Genomic DNA, 20,219 nt, shown 5'->3' with positions numbered 1-20,219 from the left:
TATTATTTCACCACTAATACGACTGCTGGTAGTATTTTGATATACTTCCTTCCAGTCTTTCATACCTGTTTTAATTTTTACTATAAGTGAGAAGCATAATGGGTATGTGATTATGTTTCCCATTTTTCTGTTTTCCCACAGGATTCATAACTATAATTCTTAATCACTAAATGTCTATTGAGCTATCCAAATGTACTCAAACATCATTTCATGTGTAAACTACATTACAGTATATTAGGTTTATAACTTTTTCTTTTAGTACTATAAATATAAAAACTTCTTATTGAGAAGTACTATGATTTCATTAAAAAAATCTGCATTAGGGTTCCTGTTATAATGTAAAATCCCTTCCCAAATCAAAGTACAAATGTACTATATGGCAATATGAATATGCCAGCATCATCCTACCTGTATATGCACTGGCAATTATTTTATAATTAAAAATTAGAAAGAGTAAGCAATAGAATCTAGCTACAGTTTTATCTGTACTCTTTTGGATTCCTAGTGAGGTCGAACATCTTGATTCTCTGGTTGCCTCTCATTATTCCACCCGTGATGACTGTACACACATCATTTCACCACTGGTGTTTTAGTGTTTTCTAACCAATTTGTACTAGTTCTTTGTATAAGAAAGACAATATCCACTTACTGCTAATATTCACTGCAAAAATTTTTCTGAGCCTGGAACTCATCCTTTCTCTAGTGTTGACAATACATTAGTTTCAGTTTTTCTGTGGTTACATATTATATCAAGAACATATTTGGTATATGGTATCGGATGATCTAAATTCATTTTCCCCCTCAAATTGGCAACCAGTCATATCAGTGACATTCATTAAATGATTTTCATTGATTTGTAGTATGTGATAAGTTCTTGGTAAATTGCTATATGTAATGTGGTCTACTCCTGTATTAACTCTGGGTTCCATAATATGCCTATTCTTCTGGCAATAGTACCATGTTCTAATTTTTATAGTTTAAAAAGTTTTAATATCTAGACTTGCTCATTTCCTTTCATTAGGCCTAATGGTTGTTTTAACTTTTACAGGGAAATATTAAAAAAAACCCACAGAATTCTTCTATGATTGAAAAGATTTCTGTGACTATGAAATCAAATTACTACCTCAAAGATACAAGAGGGCTTTGAACATTACAATTATCACTTGAAAAAATAGCTATCATTGTGGAAATCTACTGAATTTTATAAAGTGGAACTCCTGTGGTATACCTTGTTAACTACATTCACAGACTTTTAGTAAAAACCCAGGAGGAGCAGTGTTAATATAATTTAAATACAGATAGGACAAGGAATCTTCAAATTCAGATAATAAGATTCTGCGAGCAACCAAAATCTGCCCTCAGCATAACAGTATAACAACTCTAATACTAATTTACAATTAAATTTTATTCTTTATATTCAGTTACTCCCAGGCAACGTTCAAACATTCAAATTTTCCTTAATTTTTTTATAATTCTACAATGCAAAAAAAATCAATTTTAACCTTTAAAGAAATAAAACGATGACCTATAAAGGATATATTTTGGAATCAGTCATGAAAGGAGATTTTTTTTTGCTTCCTTCAGATATTAATTTTTAATTTAATAATGTAGAGTATAAGGCTTGAGAGACAAATTTAATTTGCAGCTAACAGTTCAGGAATGTGTTCCTTATGCCCAATGAATAATAAATATCACATTAAATACGTATTTTCAAAACGTGATTAGAACATAATAAATTCCAGCTTTTCTTAGAACAGTTGTGAAGTGACACTGCTATTCAAGACATTTAAAGTATTACGGTAAACTGAAAATTCAATTCGTGGTTTTAACAATGTAACATTTGCAGCAAATCAGCCTTTGAAATTCAAACAATACATTAGGATTCAAAATCATATATATATACACTATATATATATATATATATATATATATATATATATGTGTATATATATATATTTAGATTAACACTATCTTGCCCAAAGAAAAAAACCTTTTTTTTTTTAATTTTGGAAATTCTGTTTGAAGTCAGTTATTACTAATTTTATTTTAAAAGCCAACAGCCTAAAACTGTAAATACAGTTTATTTTAAAAATGTATAAGGTTTTAGGAGCATGAAAATATTACTCATCTTCAACTTTGTAGGAAAATCATTTTTACAGAAAGAACAAATGAAAAGAATACTATTGCTATGATATACCTAACAATAGCATAAAACATTATGACTTGACAGGATCACTATATTAGAAAGATGTCATCATCATTAATTCCTCATTTTCTGAAGGTCAGGGAACACCTGTTATGTCTTCTTGAAAATAAAGACAGTCCAAAGGCTATCGTTGCATAACCTGCCCATGTTCTGAATTCATTTTTTATTTTGGATATTTATAGCAATTTACATGAACAAAAGTTAAGAGATAACTGATCATGTCTCATTACATACAGATATTAGAAAACGAAAAGTCAAGTATGAAACGTATGAACATGTCCCTCTAAGGAGTTGGTAAAGTAGTCTATGTTACCTGAACAGGTGCAATAACAGCACAGGGGCCACCTTCAAACTGTTCTAATGCAGATCCCTCTGATTCACTAAACACAAACCCTAAAAATGAAAGCAAGTAGCAAAGATTAAAAAGGTAATTCAAACAGCAGCCCAAAGAATTTTTAATGTACTTTGCTTTGAGAAAGGTCACTTATTACAAAGGCAAAATATCTCCAAGTTATTCAGGCACAGTGGTTCTTAACTTTTTGGGGGATCAAGAAACCCTCTGAAAAAAGATCTGGAGCCTATGCTCCCACCCTGTGCCCCAAATGCACGTAAGCACACAAACACACTCATGCATTCACACATGAAATCTGCACCTAGGGATCCCTCTAAGTGGACTGAGTGGATAAAGTGTGGACCTTAGTAAAAGAACACTAAATTAATTTATTTGAAGAAAGACTAGTCTAGCTACTGAATTCAAACACAATTTTTAGGATCCTTTCCATCTAGAATCTTTTTCCATTCAAATCTTTGAGTCACATTCTATAAGCTAAAAATTAAAGGCATCAGAGACAGTGAATGTGCTCGTACTAGCTCTATCTCAATTTCACTATTAACCAACCAGCACTGACTGAGAGCAACTAGTAGACGTTCCTACAGACAGCATAGGGCCAGAAGTCCAGAGGACTGAGTTACTGTCTGTATCAAGGCTGGGCAATCATTCCGCCTCCCTAGGTCTCTGTGTAAATGGTCTTTTCCAATTCCAACATGCTAGGAATATGTAAAGTTTCACTAATGGTTGTAGTGCAGTCATTCATCCCACCAACACTTAATGAACGTAAGATACTACAGCAAGCCATCTAGGATGTATGCACGAAGGATGAAGTCCCTGGTCTGCGGGAGCCAACAGTACAGGTGAACATGGACATATGAACAAATAATAAATAAATGTTAAAACAGAAGTAGGAAGAGTATTATGGATACAGAAAGGAATGATTTACTTTGCCTGAGTTAAGTCACAACAGGTGACTTCGAGGCTGATCTTGAATAGGAATTTGTGAGGATGAGGAATGATTTTCAGGTAAAGAACACTTACCTTTATTAAAGGAAAAAGGTTTGGTAAAAACAGGACAAGTTTACGGGGCAGGGGGAAATTTAACGTTGCTTAAGGGTAGTATGGGGGTAGGATGGGGGAAATGGTAAATGGGAGGAGGGAAAGCTGACAAGAGGTTAATACTGGGAAGGGCCAGACCATGACAAGTACTAACTAAACTGTAATATGATCACACTGTGTTTTTTTTTTTTTTTTAAGGGAACAGAATGGGGACGAGACTGTTTCAACAGCCATATAGAGATGCTATCCACCTAATAAAATTGACATTAGTATGGAGAGGAGAAACTGTATCTAAGTAGTATTTCTTAGGTAAAAATTAAGATTTGATAAGCATGTGCAAGTGGGGCAAAGAAATGAGAGCAGACTCTGAAGTTTCTAGCTTGAGACACTAGCTGATAGCAACTGAGATAAGAAACAGCGTAGAGGATCCCATTCCATCCCACCTCTGCTCTCTTAACCTTTCAATCCATCTCTTTCAAACAGTACTTAAACAGGTTTCTCACATATTAAAAAAAAAAAAAAATCACCCTTAAGAATCCATCCAAAGTTCTTTGAGTAAAGAGTTGAAAACTTATGTCAACACAAAAACCTGCACACGGATGTTTACAGCTCCTTTATTCATAACTGCTAATATCTGGAAGCAACTAAGCTGTCCTTCAATAAGTTAATGAGAGGGTAAACGAACTGCGATACATCCAGACAACAAAATATAATTCAGCACTAAAAAATAAATGAGCTTACGAGCCATGAAAAGACATGGAGGAAATTTAAGTGCATATTACCCAATGATGTAACCAACTGGAAAAGGCTACATACTGTATGATTCCAACTATTGTATATCCAGGGAAAGGCAAAACTATGAAGACCATAAAAAGATGAGTGGTTTCCAGGCATTGGTGGAGGGAGAAAGGGAAGAAGGATGAGTACGCAAAGCAGAGGATTTTTAGGGCACTGAAAATACTGTGAAACCATATTGATGGTTAAATGTCATTATACATTTGTCCAAACCCAGAGAATGTACAACACCAAGAGTGAGCTGTAAACTATGGACCTTGGGTGATAATGATGTGTCAGTGCAGGTTCATCAATTAACAAAAAGTCTACCCTGGTGGGGGCGTAATGACAAGAGGGGAGCCTATGCATGCTGTGGGAGCAGGAGGTATATGAGAAATCTCTGTAGCTTCCCCAGTTACGCTGTAAACCTAAAACTGCTCTAAAAAAGTAAAGCCTAAATTTAAAACATGCAGTTGACCATTAAAAAAAAAAAAACCACCAAAACTTCAAACACCACCCTCTCAAAGCCCACCTAGTTGTCTACTATATGCATTCTCTCAATCTCCTTACCTCACAATTGATTCAAGCCTCAAAATTTGGTTTTCAACTATTGACTGCACCACATTCATTCTCACCAAGTCCATCAATGACCAGTACTGGCGATTTTTCAAGTCTTCCCTTATTTACTCTCCAGAGAATCATTTGAAATGCTGACCGTGGACTTCTTCTGAAAAACCTTTGCCACTTGGCTTTACTGGTCCCTCTCTTTGCAAATTTTCCTTTTCAGTTTCTTCTCAGTCCCCTCAGTCAACTCCTCTTCAGCGCTAATGTTCCTCATGTCTTGACTTTAGGATATGTTCTTTGCATTCCATACATTCTCCTTGGGTAACTCATCTACTCTTAAGATTTCTATTCCTGGTTATAATCAGAGAATTCTCAAGTAGAGCCCAGATTACAATTCCAGACATAAACAGAGTTTAGTTTTCTTAACACGGTCCTGCATGATCTGATTTCGACCTCAGTCTCCTACCTCGTTCTTTGCCGCTCTTGCTCTTGGACTTGAGGCATGCTGAGCATCTTTCAGGTCCTCAAATAGCCATCTTCTGTCAGGTTTCTTACCCTCTAAACGTACTGTGCCTGCACTTGAAACACTTGCTAACCCTTTCTTTGTCATCTTAAGGCAAGATCCTCATGGTTCAAGACCCTAAAACATGATTTCTATCTGTCCATTTCTATCTCATGTCTGGTCTACCCTGAGGTTCAAACCACTGTCATCTCTTCTAGAGTCCTGTTAAGAGCTTCCAACGAGATGTCCCCATTCCTCCCCACTTACCCCGCCCTCATCCTTATTTGATCACGATAGAGTTACCAGAGGACTATTGTAGACTTGGAAATCAGATTTTGTCATAGCCTGCTGAATACATTTCAGTGGCTTCTCATGGCAATTAGGATGGAAGCCAAATTCTTTTTCATGGCCTTAAAAGACACCGTGATCTATCAAACCCACATTCCCTTGGTTCCCTCTCCTCTTCCCCATCTACAGTGACTTTAGAACATCACAAGGTATTTACTTAAGCCCTAGTGTTTGCTGTTCCTTTTTACATGCATTTCCCCTTCTCTCTTCAGAAACCTGAATCCTTCTCATTCTTAAGGACTCATTTTAGGTGTTAACTTCTCAGAGATATTCCCTGATAAATCTATTTAAGGAGATCTCTCCTACCATCGCCCAGCACAACCAGTACATTTCATAATCTGTGTTAAGTACATTATTGCTTGTTTACTTGTTTATTATTTGCCTTACGGGTATCGTGCCTGTTCTGACCACTGTTTTCCAGTATATTGTACAGTTAATGCTCAATAAACGCTTTTTTGATCTGTTGCAAGGAAAGATAATGGAGGAGTCTGTTTCTAGGTATGCCAAGTTCAGTTGTGAGATAACCATTTGGCAATACTTATTTATTTAAGATTTTATTTACTTATTTGAGAGAAAGTGAAAGTGAGAGATATCACAGAGGGAGAAGGAGAAGCAGATTTGCCGCTAAGTGAAGAGCCCGGCGCAGGGCTTGATCTCAGGACCCTGAGATGATGACCTGACGCGAAGGCAGAAGCTTAACTGACTGAGCCACTCAGACACCCTCATTTGGCAACATTTCTTACGAGTGAGGAAATATGGGTCTGGAACTCAGGACAGGGATTAAGATTCAACACAGCAGGGGCGCCTGGGTACCGCAGTGGTTAGGCGTCTGCCTTCGGCTCAGGGCGTGATCCCAGCGTTCTGGGTTCGAGCCGCACATCGGGCTCCTCCGCTGAGAGCCTGCTTCTTCCTCTCCCACTCCCCCTGCCTGTGTCCCCTCTCTCGCTGGCTGTCTCTCTCTGTTAAATAAATAAAATCTTTAAAAAAAAAAAAAAAGATTCAACACAGCAATTTGAAACATCCTCAGCATTGGCAGTCAAAGTAAATGAGAATATGTAAAACAAAAATAATGGAGCTGGGAACATTAAAAAGTAAGCAGAGGCTGAGCCAGTGAAGATGGGCAAAGACTGGAAAGGTAAGAGAAAAACACAATGAAGTCCTCCAGGAAGCAAAGAGGAGTCACTTGCTACAAATGCCGCAGAGGAGAGTAAACACATAAATTAAAACACTGGATTAAGCACATCAGCGGGAACACACACACAAAAAAAGATATTTAGAGCACTGGAGAGAGTAAGCAAATTTTAAAGGGTTGAGGTGTGATTCAGAATACAAGGAGAAAGAGTAAATGCAAACTACTTGTTAAACAAATGAAGGGGGAAAATATGGCAACTTGAAGGGTAGCTGGATAAAGAATTATTATTTATATAGACTGAAGGGCATGAGTTTAAAAACAGGAAAAGAGTGATTACATGGGAAAGAGGAAGTTTAAAGACTCTAGGTCTTGAAAGAGTTGTGGTGTGGTGGGGCGGGGGACAGGACTGGATAAAGAGAGGTTCTCAAAGTGTGGTCTGAGACTCTCTCAGGGGATCTACTAAGGGTAAAAATAATTCGCATAAGGACACTAAGACATTATTTGCTCTTTACACTGTGTTGACATTCATAGCCATACAAAAGCAATAGTAGGTGTGATTGCTGGGGTCTTAGCATACACAAAGGCAGGGTCATTAAACTGTACTAGCAGTTACCATCCTAGTAAACAAAACCACCCTCTCTCAAACACACACAAAAAAGCCAATTTAAAGAATGCCCTCACTGATGCTAATTTTATTACATCTTGACCTTGAATACAGTGTCTTTTTGATAAAATGGAAACTATCCATAAAGCACCTGTGCTACATACCTGGATGATGACTGATCTTTGTCTCAAGAAAAGCACGTGTGTAATTTTCTGAATTGCAAGCTGGAAGTACTTTTTTGTAGAGCACTGTTTTTATTCTGAAGAGCTACTGACGAACTATGATTATTCATACTTGGGTATGTGGCAAACCCCCTCTCGGAAGTGAATGAAGTGAGCCTGGTATTTCAAGAAAAATAACTGATAGTTATATTCACGAGTGACAAAATTTCAGGCTTTCAAGCAGTTACTAAAATTTTGGAAAACCTGCATCTACCACTGTGAACTTGACAACATCTCAATTCTTAGATATTTTTCTAATGAGATCAGTGGTGATAGTAATAAATGTGACTTCTGATATTGTAGAATGAAATGTGTTATCATTTGGAATGTCTGAAAAAACCAGTGGACCAATAACTTTCAAATGACTGATGAGTGCTGTTAGAAATGAATGCACAGGTAAAGATCCATTCAAAGTACAAGACAAACCAATAGTTTTCAATTTAACAATACAAAAAATTCACTCGTGTGCTTTCAGATTCCATATTGTGAATAACCTCTAAGAAACTACCACCTGTCAAGTTCTGGTGTAGTATCAAAGATGAATATCCACAATTGCCTAAAAAGGCCGTTGTGTGACTCCTACCTTACCAATTACAATCTTTGTGAGGCTGGATTTTCTACATACACTTTTTAACAACATACTGCAATAGACTGAACAGAGAGGAAAATGTGAGAATTCAGCTGTCTTCTAATGAGCAGACATTAGAGAGACTCAGAGAAACGTAAAACAATGCCTCAGGTCTCATTAATTTTATTTTTCATATTGAAGTCCTTAATAACTTCTCAGAGTATAATGGGGCCCCAAGTTAAAAAAAAACTTGGAAGCCATTGGCCTAGCAGAAGAAGTGAATCTTAGGAGACTTCTAAATTAAAGATATAGGCAAAAAGGAAGTGATATTACTGAATAAGAATGAGGGGAATGAGAGAGAGAGAGAGAGAGAGAGAACTGAGGAGAATGTTAATTCTAAAAAACATTAAGAAAAGCTGACAAGATAAAGAACTGAGAGAAATGCTGAGGGTTCGGCTAAGGTTTGATGACTACATTTGTACTGATGCTGACCACAATTTTCTCCATCGATATGCAGCAGCCTGGGAGAAACAAAATAGAAGACAGGCTATATGGAGGATGAGAAATAGGTACGACGCACAGCACAAATTAAATAAGGACAAATGAGATCTAAGGGTGCTGGTTATCACGTCAAGACAACCAAATCTGAGGTCTAACCTAGGAACAAGAGATGAAGCCAAGAGGCCCCCCACTCCGTCCAGTTCTGTTCCTATTGGAAATAAGGAAAGGATCACTGATGTTGGTCTAAGGGCAGAAGGAAAACTAGAATCTATCAAGCAGTTGGGGTATGTAATAAACATGAATCAGTAATGAATTCTTACCTTCCTTAAAATTACTAATTATGTAATGCAGTTTTCAAGATCCATGGGGGGGCTTATTGCTGAAATGAACTACAGAGAGTTGCTTTTATATATTAGGTTTAAAAATCCCATGGAGAGACTTATAGGCAGATCTGCTGTACTCCAAATTGTTTAATTACGGTATACATGTTTGAGTGTGCTGATAATGAACAAAAGCTATAATGAAATAAATATAATGAAATAAAGTCAACTAAATGTAAATTAAGCATTCTATGCTAAAACAGGACTAGGCTAAGTAGGCTTCTCTCTTTATAGTAAGGTTTCACTTGAGTTTAAATTTTTTAGGATATACAGTTATTTCTCTTGTATTCTTTTTTTTTTTTTTTTTTTTTTAAGATTTTACTTATTTATTTGACAGAGATAGAGACAGCCAGTGAGAGAGGGAACACAAGCAGGGAGAGTGGAAGAAGCAGGCTCTAGCAGAAGAGCCTGATGTGGGGCTCGATCCCATAACGCTGGGATCACACCCTGAGCCAAAGGCAGACGCTTAACCGCTGTGCCACCCAGGCGCCCCTTCTCTTGTATTCTTATATCCAAATTATTTTCTACTTTTAAAAGGAATTATCTTCTCACAAAATGTTTTTTTCTGATTAGATCTGAAATTAGCCATCTAAAGCACTGATCCTAAATATATAATTTTGTATCACATTCCACAGAACTACATAGAAATCTTTCAGTTTTATAGCTCATAACTAATTTAAACCTGAGCCACGACTTCTTTGTAATTTTCCAATCTTTTACTTTCATATGACTTACTATGCATATATATATTATTCAAATCAGTTTTTTAACTTCTGCCTCCATAATTCTAGGCTCCCAAGTAAACAAAAGCCCATGGGAAAGACTTGGTTTGTCATTACAAACTCATTGATATTGGCTGAGTCAAACCTGAAATGTGCCATAGTTTCCTCCCCTATAAAAATGAGGAAAACTACATTTATCCTTTGCTATCTCTCAGGGTTGTTGCAAGGATTAAATAAGACTTCCAGAAACTGTAAAGCATAATGCAATGTAAGATATTATGATAGATACTTTGAACTAAAAAACACATTATGTATTCAAAGCACCAGAAATTAACTTTGTCAATATAAGCTTACAAATTTTAAATTTAAAAGAATTGGATCTTAGGTGACATGATTCAGGTAGTTTGGAGAAAGGAGTATCTATCCTTAATAATGGTGTATCAGGGCGCCTGGGTGGCTCAGTCAGTTAAGCATCTGACTCTTGGCTTCAGCTCAGGTCATGATCTCAGAGTCATGAGAAGAGCCCCATGTCGGGTTCTGCACTGGGCTGGGAGCCCGCTAAAAATTCTCACTCCCTCTGCTCCTCCCCTGCTTGCGCATGCTCGCTCGCCCTCTCTCCATAATAACAATAATAATACTAGCTTATCATTTTATTACTTTGGTAAAATGTTAAATCATATTATAATAAATGTATTAACTTATAAATACATTTGATACTTATATTTTAACCAATCCCTCACTTATCATAAGTCGTTTGTTAAATTTTATTTTTTTTTCATGTTACATAACAGAAATTGTCCTATACCAAAAGTCCAAACTCTAATTTCAGCCAACTACAGCTCCATTCCCCATTCACCCCCAGGAGCACCCCCAAAACAATGAACAGGTATAAACAGAATTGTGTTTCTCCCTCTTGGGTTAATCTTACAGGTTAAACAATAAAATAACTTAAAGCTTAGGGGAAAGGGGGGAAAAGGGAAAAAAGTAGTTTCTCAGAACTTATCATCTAGATCAGGGGTTGACCCGTTTCTGTAAATGCAGTTTTGGAACACAGCCATACCTATATTATCTAGGGCTGCTTTTGCTGCAATGGCAGAGATAAGTATTGAGACAGAAACAATAAATGCAGCTGATTCTTTTACACAAAAAGTTTGCTAAACACTGAACTAGATGATCAATACTGAAAAGAAAACAGAAATTCCCAATAAGTCAAAATGCTTTCATTTATAATAAGATTTATACTTACTCCTGTCAGACCTAGATGACTTTTATTTTGGTTCTGCTGGGAGATGGTCCATCGCACCACTTGCTACCATCCCCAGTGCTACTATCCCGGATTACTGCAAATGTCTCTCATTTGATCTTGCTGTCTCATTCAAGCCATTACAGTCTATCCTCAAACACAGCTGTCAGATCAGTCCTTTAAAAATTTGTCATGTCCCTTCTCTTCTCTGCTCCAAACCTTGCAATGACCTCTCATTTCATTCAGAATAAATGTCAAAATCCTTACCATGGCCTATAAGGCTTTACTGGTCATTGTATGAAAATTATTTCTTACATCACCTTTTATTTCTCTCCCTCATTCCCTCTTCAGCTGAACTAGTCTCCTTCCTGCTCCTTGAACAAAAAGCCAGGAAGGAATATTCTGCATCAAGTCTTTTATAATGGCTATTCTGTCTGCTGGGAAAACTCTTCAGATAAGTGCATAACTAACTCCGTTGCTTCCAGTGTTTGCCCAAATCTCATCTTAAAATAAGGCCTAGCCACGCCACCCCATTCCATAACTCCTTATTTCCTTAACTTCTAACTACTACATGTATTTCATTTGTGCTACGCTTATTATTTGTCTTCCTTCCCATCCTGCCTACCCAGTCTAACCTGCAGAGGCCTGGAACACTGCTGTAGTTGGTAGGAAAAGGGGCAAGGAGGATAAATGGTGCTTCTGAATAAGAGGTAGAAAATATACACTTTTCTTAAAAAATGATCACAGGCAATTGAGCAGGAGGGAAGGAGGCAGGAGTAGAGACTCAATTTCCAAGTTAAAAAATAACAACTGCAAATCTTTAAATTATGTGACTTGCTGTCTTTCAAAGAAAAACTGGCAAAAAAAAATCCACAAAAAACAAAACAAAACAAAAAAACCCCAAACCAAAACCCCACAAAACCCTATTTTTTCCCCCAAAGAAAAAGGAATTGGAGAAGAGAATTATCTAAACCGCCAAATGAATTAAAACAACTATATGCCACTTCTGTGGCTCACTGATTTCACGTATTATCTGAAACTGCCACATCAATTAAGGAAAAAACCCCAACTCTGTGCTGCAGCAACTCCTGCAGCTTGCTTTAATGTATCAAAAAGAATTTTAATGTGATCGATATGGGTTCATAAATGGAATATGCCTAAACATAATTTTACAAATATTTACCCTAAACATCTTACACTTTTAACTTGCTTCCAAAAAACTCATAAGGTTACAGTTGTCAAAGCACAGTTACAGACTAGGAAATAGAGCCAAAGCTGGTGTCACATTACAAATGCTGTAAGGCAAGTGCAGCAAAGCAGTGTCTTGTGCCTCTTCTCATAGTCCCCAAAGACTGCTAACGCAATCGTTAGCAGTGATTTCTGCCTCTCAATGAATAAATGAATAGGACAGTTAACATCGCAAAGCCAATAACAACCTCCCTCTGATTCAGACGTGGTAACTTAAAAATACATATTTGGTCACCTGAAAATCTTAATCAATGTAAGACCACGAAAAATTATATATCCACAATATAAACATACTCTAAAAAGAAAAAAAAATCCTTTATTTTTAAATGGCAGTGAATGAATCTTTTTAAGGAACTTCCTGGCACAGCATTCTCTAATGTCATTATAAAACTGTATTTTATTTAAATAATGATTATCATGTATCCTCCATGCTTTGATAAAAAAATAAAAGTAAAAAATAATGATTATTCATCGAATAAACAATTTCTTGTAATTGTTAGGTCATGGCTAGAGAGTGATCTTAGGCTTAGCCTACAATTAAATGCTTTTCAAATTAAGTCTTAATAACTTCCATTGTCTGAGTGTTTACTGTATGTCAGATATCGTGCTAAGTGCCTCAATGGACTTATACATGTCTTCAATCCTCACAACGACCCCATAAGGTTGACACTACTATTATCTACATTTTACAGAGAAGGAAACTGGGCCTAAACTAAATTAAATAACTTGGATCTGGGACCAAAGCACACCTGTTCCAAAGCCTTCTCTTAATCATTATTAGAATGGCCTCTGAATTCTCCTGGAATCTGCATCACAGGATTAACATAAACAAGGCTGAATACTATCTTACTCTATGTTGTAAATGCTTAATTAGGGTAACTAATTACACGGGGAGTAAAATTTTTCTTAATCCTTCACAGCCGTGTATACTTCTGGGCTGTTCATTATTAGGATAAATTAAGTCAAAGTAGAAAGTAAGCTTTAAAATCTGCAAATGCAGGTGCCCAAGATTCAGAAAATATTACTTCAGTGACGTAATAAAATGTGTAAAAAGAGCCAAACTAATTATGTACTAAGGTTTGGAAACTCAAAGGAATATAGTGAAAACAGAGCTTATTAGTAATTAAGAGACTTGTAATTCACTTCCATTCTATCAATTTGTGCAACTTTGGCCGGTTTGGCCCCACCACTCATTTTCCTCATCTGCAAAACAAGAATGATGGACTAAATAAGCTGACTGTAATACATTATGAGTCTTAATTTTACCAGCTCTTAAATGAAGCATATCTGGGAGAGAGGAAGGGATTGACCTAAACACTGAATTTTTGTTACAAAATACACACTATGAGATAGGAACTTGGACTATGCTAAAATTGCCCCAAATCCTCTGAGAACAGATATTTTCTAAATAAATGATTTAATAAGAATGAATAGCTAGTATTTACTGGCCTGTGAGGTTTTACATACCTACATTGCCAATCCTTCTGACTCCAAAGACTCTTAACCTCACTTCACCAGTCTTTAAGTCACCTTAAGTAGTGTGCAACGTAGTATTTTAATTTCAGAATTACAGATAATTACTAGCATAAAGTACTAACGCAGGGCCCGGCACAGAGCAGAAATTCAATAAATGATAATTTTTATTTCATTAGTATTTGTATTAATAAAACTTCTTACATAACTCAAAATCCTGTCTGGATAATTAGACCAGCACAGGAAGTGCTATGATCCACATTCCTTTTAACTGTAATAGATACTAAACCATCTCAAAACCCGGGATACTTTGGGTCAAGAGAGCCCCTGATAGCAAGCAACGCTATATTCATACACCGAGTACTACGTCTAACCACATAATTAAAATACAAACAACAGAGCTGCTTTCTGGAATTAGCCACTTTGACTTTTCTGTTTTCTTCGCTCTCTCCAAAATTAAACCAAATACCAATATCATGAAGCCTTGTTGGGGGAGGGGGTAAAGATTCAGGGGGCCACAACACTTCCTGAGAAACTGACACCGGGGCACAGGGACACCCTCAGTGTCACACACGGCAGCCCACCAACCACCCCTGCTCCCCAGCCGGAGGGCAGCCCAAGGAGTGGCAGAGGCGCTTCGGGGCTTTAGTGTAACCATTCAGCTGTAACCATTCTCCTACTCAACCACTCCCCGCAAGGCAGGCCGGGCGTTTCTAGAAAGTCCAGCTTCAGAGCTGAGCAGCGTAAATGGGACAGAGTGCGGGTCAAGCCAGGGGGATGTGGCGCCAGAGGCGTCACAGCTAGCCTCTCACAGGGCAAAGGAAGCGGCTGGAAGTCAGAGCCCAGCCAGGGTACCTTGCGTCCAGCGGCAGAAGATGGTGTCAGAGAGACCGGGGCTGCTCTTGGTGCCCCACACCAGCTCCATCAGCTCTTTAGTCAGTTCGGACATGATGGGGTACCGGCGAGCGGGTCTTCGCTTTCAGGACTCCTGCCCCGGAACATGGGGAAGGGGCGCCTTCGGAGACCGGAGTTGCGGGACGGCAGCGGCAAAAGAGCTCGGGGGTTGGACGCGAGGAAGACGAAAGGAGAGAGATCTACTTGCAGAGACCGCGCCTGTCAAGCCAGCCGGGAGCGGCAGCAAGGAGTTTCCCGTACCGGAAATGCCGGGCCACTTCCGGCTCCCCTTTAGCTACCGCCCCCCACGCCCAGAGGGCCCGGGAGTCACCTCCCCGGAAGCGGAAGTGGGGGGCAGGAAGAGCTTCGGCCCTCTCTGGAGGCAGCCAGCCTTCCTGAGCTCAACAGCGTCCTTAGGTGGGGTGGTAGCTTTTGTACTGACAGGCGCGCCGCGTTCCCTGGGCGTTGGCATGTTTTTACCGTCCAGAAACACCTCCCTCCGCGCACTGCCCTGGTCTTAGCTGTAGGCTCTGAGGCCCAAGCTTTAGGGCCTGGAACATAGCCTGTTCTTCAAAATGTGTAATATTTGTTACACTGAACTATAACTCCAAGATGATGGTTGAGTTTCAGCGAGGAAACATCCGTGTCTGTGTGGAGAGCCACCAATAATTTGAACGCTGTCAGCCTGTATGCTTCGATAAATCATATAAAGTCCAACCAACTGTTATGTACATAACCGAAGGGTGTGGTGTAACGTGCATTAGAAATATCTCTACCGGATGTAATGCAGAATTACAAACTATTTATAGGGAAACAGATCAAAGCAGCCTTTCTGGAAATGGTAGAGTATTTTCATCAGAGCATTACCCTCTTGTGTGCACAACACCTGAACTGAAGTCCAGGTTTTAGTCATTGACAAGCATTCAGTGGAATTTAGTTTGTGTAAAAACTTGTATTTGTGTTGCTTAAAAAGAAGAGAACGTATTGGCTAACCTTTGAAATTACAACAAAAGGGCAAAATCTGATGGGTTCCTTATAGGTTGCAAATAAGGGGGCTTGTTAATTTATACTTTATTTCTGACTTCAACAATCTTAGCTGTAGTTAAAAGGACTTGTTCAAAGTGCCTGAATCGTATCTATAGTCGTCCTAATTTTTATTCCTTTTCGAATTCTCTTTACCCTATTTTTGCAAAGCAGACCTTACCCATTCTTGAAGACATAGTGTAAATGCAATTTTGTAATAAAGCTGACTCCAGTGGTTACAATTGGAAGTAAAAATTCTAGCTTCTGAAATTTTCGTGGTAACTTTTCTGTAACTTGCTTATGACAGTTACCTTCATCCTGGTACTTGCAAGGAATTACTCTCCTGGCATATAAATTTATGGAAGTTAAGGACTTGTCTTATTCATAGTACCTAGTATGGAGCATTGAACATTGCTGGATCCATAAGTGTTAGTAGAAGGAATGATACTTGCCTTTACTGGAATTTAAAAATTCATTACCTTTCAGCACGTGAGGGATCAGGGGAAGTAGTACTGACTGCTTCAGTTAAATATCTAATGTTTTCTTGGTGGCTTCCAGTTTATAGGTTTAATTCACTTCCTGAAAGACATAGAAGGGTCTATGTTCAGAGAGCATGGAAGTGGCAGACCTCTAAGTTCAGAGGTGTTTGTCACAATTCTTTCCTTCCCATTAATATACAGATAGTAGTTATAGATTTGATTAACTATCTATAGATATGGGGAAAAGGCTAAACTTCCAAAATACAATTTTAAAAATAGAATATTTCTTGATCTGCAATTTTTCTAAGTTTCCAGCTACAATGAGCTGGCAAAATCTTCAGTACATTGATATGTCCTTTCCACTTTAAGTTACATTCTTTATTTGCAATGTTTAAAAATTTTTTAATTAGCAGGGCATATTTTTAACAAGGAATATTTGATTAATGTTAAATTATTTATGTTGCTAAATCCATTAGTTATAACATCTAAAATATGAACTTGCTTAAATACAATAGAAGTGAAAATTAATATTCATTTAAAATTTTCTTATTCACTATATATAAACATAATACATATTGAAAGCAGACAAGTTTGTTGCATTTATATCTGGTACAGGACAATAATGCCTTTCTCTTCCCAAAGTAACTTGAAAATTATGTAAATTTACTTTGAAGTATTTATATTGCTCCATATTTTAGCACTTATTTTTTTCTTAGTACCATCTATGGCTTTGATTAAAGTGATATGTATCATTAAGATGTACACAGGTTGCATGAATGATTTTTAGTCCTAAAAGAGAGTCCTAAAAAATCAGAAAATTTCTGTTCATATGTTAATTTTATTAGTAATATTTCCCTTTAATTCAAATTCAAGTCAGTGCACAGCCATAAAACTGGGCTGAGATTTCCATCATGATTAATTCCCTTGAGCCTTCTTTACTAGTTCACATCAATAGAATTAATTACTCTGTCAAACCCTAACTCTGTGTTTTGTTTCCTGTCTTTCCCAAAATTTCTCTGTCAAACAAAGCACAATGACTTCATTACCTGGTTCCCAGCAACTACCATGGAAAGAACAATTCTCCAACTGGAAGCACCAGTTGGGAGAAACACCCAATTTAGTGTATTTATATTCCATTTACCTAAGAAAAATCAGATCTTTAAAAAACCTACCCTACAATACAATTAATACATTCTAGGCAAGTTACTCAAACAATCCCATACTCATTTACTAATAAAACTATTTTTTAATATGCCCTATATCTTCCTTTTTTAAAAGATTTTATTTATTTATTTGACAGAAAGAGAGAACACAAGTAGGGGGAGCAGCAGGCAGAGGGAGAGGGAGAAGCAGGCTCCCAGCCAAGTGGGGAGTCCGATGTGGGGCTTGATCCCAGGACCCTGGGATCATGACCTGAGCGAAGGCAGATGCTTAATGACTGAGTCACCCAGGTGCCCCATGCCCTACATCTTCCAATAACAGCATAAATCTATCAAACAAATGAAATTTGACTTGGATGAGTCATTTTAACTATACTATGTTTTTTCACCTATAAATTAAAAGACTACCTTTAGATAATCTCTTAAGATGTCATTCACTTCAGATTCTGTCCACTTCTATGACTTAAAAAATTGTCTGCTTAGAAATTAAGATATATGGTAAGAATGAGAAGAAAAAGAATGTTGAACATATAGAATAAACAAATAATTTGGCATTATTCTTCACTAACATGTTATTCCTCACTAACCACTAGAAGAGGTTATTTGCCACTGAACACTTACTTCTGCTAACATTATGGAATGAGAAGATTAAATCCCAAATTGTATGTTATTCCAAGACTGGCTATATTAAATGGATACAGAATATTTGCATACTTGGATGTGTCATAGGCACCATGAACTTGCTATGTGTCAAATAAAACATCTTTTTCCATAAAACCTAATCCTCTTTCAATGTTTCATCATCAATGAATAGTACCATCCTGTACAACAAGCATATTTTTTAGTGTTCTTATTTCTGATAGGATGAATAAACAACCTCTTGGAGGCTCAGTTGCCACATTCATAAAGGAAGATCATTAATAATAATTACATCATACAATGATTATGAGATTTAACAGAAAACATCGTATGTAAAAGAAATATGCAACTGAAAAATACTATTCTCATGTTAGCTCTGTTAATGGTTTGACCAAAGTACCATAGGAGCAAAGATGGAAGATGAGTTGTTTCTGGATTTGAATGGGATAGAATTTTGACTAGAGAAGAAAGGGAAGATGTGCATTTTTGACACGAAATACTATTATGGCGGGAGCCTGGCATTTGTATCACTAGAAAGAGATGAGTCAGGAATGTCAGGTTAAGGAGGGTGCCATAGACTGAATTGTGTCCCGTCCGAATCCATATGTTGAAGCCCTAACCCTCAATGTAACTATATTTAGAGACTGTTCCTTAAAAAGAGGTAATTAGGTCAAATGAGGTCATAAAGATGGGGCCCTAGACCAATGGTGTCCTAATAAGAACAGGAAGACACCAGAGATCTCTCTCATCCCACATATATGCCAGCAAGAAGCTACGTGAGAACACAGTAAGAAGGTGGCTGTCTATAAGCCAGGAAGAGAGGCCCATTAACCAACACTGATTGTACTTGGATCTTTGTACTTGCAGCCTCCAAAATTGTGAGAAAATTAATTTGTGTTACTTAAGTCACCCAATATTTGGAATTTTGTTATGGCAGCCTGACAGACTAATATAAAGGGCCAGAATCTTAATAACATTGAATGCTATCTTACATAGTTAAGTAGCTAATATTTATTGATCACATTTTATGCCAGTCACTGTCTAAGCAATTTACATTACAGTACAATACTCACCACTCTGGAATAAGTACTACAATGATCTCTTAGGAGGATAAAAACTTTTCCCTGAGTCATGGAGTACATGGAAAAATTAGGATGCAAACTCAGATTTTTCTGACCCAGAACCTGTACTGAAACAAAGTTCAGAACACAGGCGATTTGATTCCAGAGCCTGTGGCCTTAGTACTACTCGGTTCTCAATTCTATGGACTTTACTCTAAATATAGTAGGAACTAGTTAAGATTTTTCAACAGTGTAATAATAACACCATCTTATAACTGGCAGTATGCAGTGAGGACAATGATTTAAAATGGGAAAGCCTGGAAACAGCTAAACCAGTTAGAAGTTATTGCAATAATCCCTGAAGAGATGCTTAGGACTTAAAGTGAAAGAGTACTAGTGGCAATTTCAATGAGGGGCAAATCCCATGGACATTTTCGAAGCAGAATGGATAAAACTTGGTGATTTACTATGAAAGGAAGGGGACGTTAAAAATGTAATAAAACTTAACTATGCTTAAATACAAGATTAGCATCTCTGTAGATCAGAAACAGAATAGAAACACAAATGGGGATCAAAGCTATAGGTGTGCTTGGTTCCAGAAATGGAAACAGGAGTAAATAAGTAGGAGTTCATCTTCAGAAGGCTGAAGGTTCCTGAAGCTACTTAGGAACTGGATTTGAGGGGGCTGACCCTGCTCCTGAAAGGAAGCTCTGACCACTGTACTATACTGTGCTCCTGGTACTAAAGAGGGTGTAGGAGAATTAGTAGATCGAAAGAGAACAGGGAGGAAGTGTATTAATTTTCCATTGCAATCATAACAAATTACCACAAAATTTAGTGACCACACACAAATGTATTACCTTAGTTCTGAAGGTCTGACAAGGGTCTCACCAGGCTAAAGCCAAGGCTGCTCTTTCTATAGGCTTTGGGAAGGGTTCATTTCCTTGCCTCTTCCAGCTTCTAGAAGCTGCTTGCATTCCATGGCTTGTCAACCCCTTCTTTCGTCTTTTAAGCCAGCAAAAGCTAGTTGCGTTCTTCTAACATCACACCACTCTGAGCTCCTCCTCTTGTCACTCTTCCAGCTTTA

General features: G+C 37.5%; 1 protein-coding gene across 7 annotated transcripts in view; it reads right to left on the bottom strand.

Annotated features, from left to right (window-relative positions):
• The window catches only part of MINDY3 (MINDY lysine 48 deubiquitinase 3), an 80,208-nt gene extending 65,110 nt beyond the window's left edge, over positions 1-15,098 (bottom strand). For 2 of the 7 annotated variants that reach the window (XM_087857666.1, XM_087857667.1), the window contains exon 1: positions 14,732-14,802. Coding sequence is in view for 3 of the 7 variants with exons in the window: in XM_045787855.2 (XP_045643811.1) it covers positions 2,520-2,599; positions 14,732-14,825 (174 nt within the window). In the remaining 4 variants the exon portion in view is untranslated. Of the gene's footprint in view, positions 1-2,519; positions 2,600-14,731 lie in introns of those variants that run through there. The other 5 variants (XR_006777781.2, XM_045787855.2, XM_045787846.2 and 2 more) reach the window with 5 other exon arrangements.
• Positions 15,099-20,219: the final 5,121 nt, after the last annotated feature.

The sequence above is a fragment of the Ursus americanus genome, chromosome 31, assembly GCF_024610735.1.
Source record: "Ursus americanus isolate L20-20 chromosome 31, mUrsAme1.1.p, whole genome shotgun sequence".
In the NCBI taxonomy this organism is placed as follows: domain Eukaryota; kingdom Metazoa; phylum Chordata; class Mammalia; order Carnivora; family Ursidae; genus Ursus; species Ursus americanus.
The sequence above is the reverse complement of the archived record's forward strand: the minus strand, read 5'-3'. Positions and strand labels throughout refer to the sequence as shown.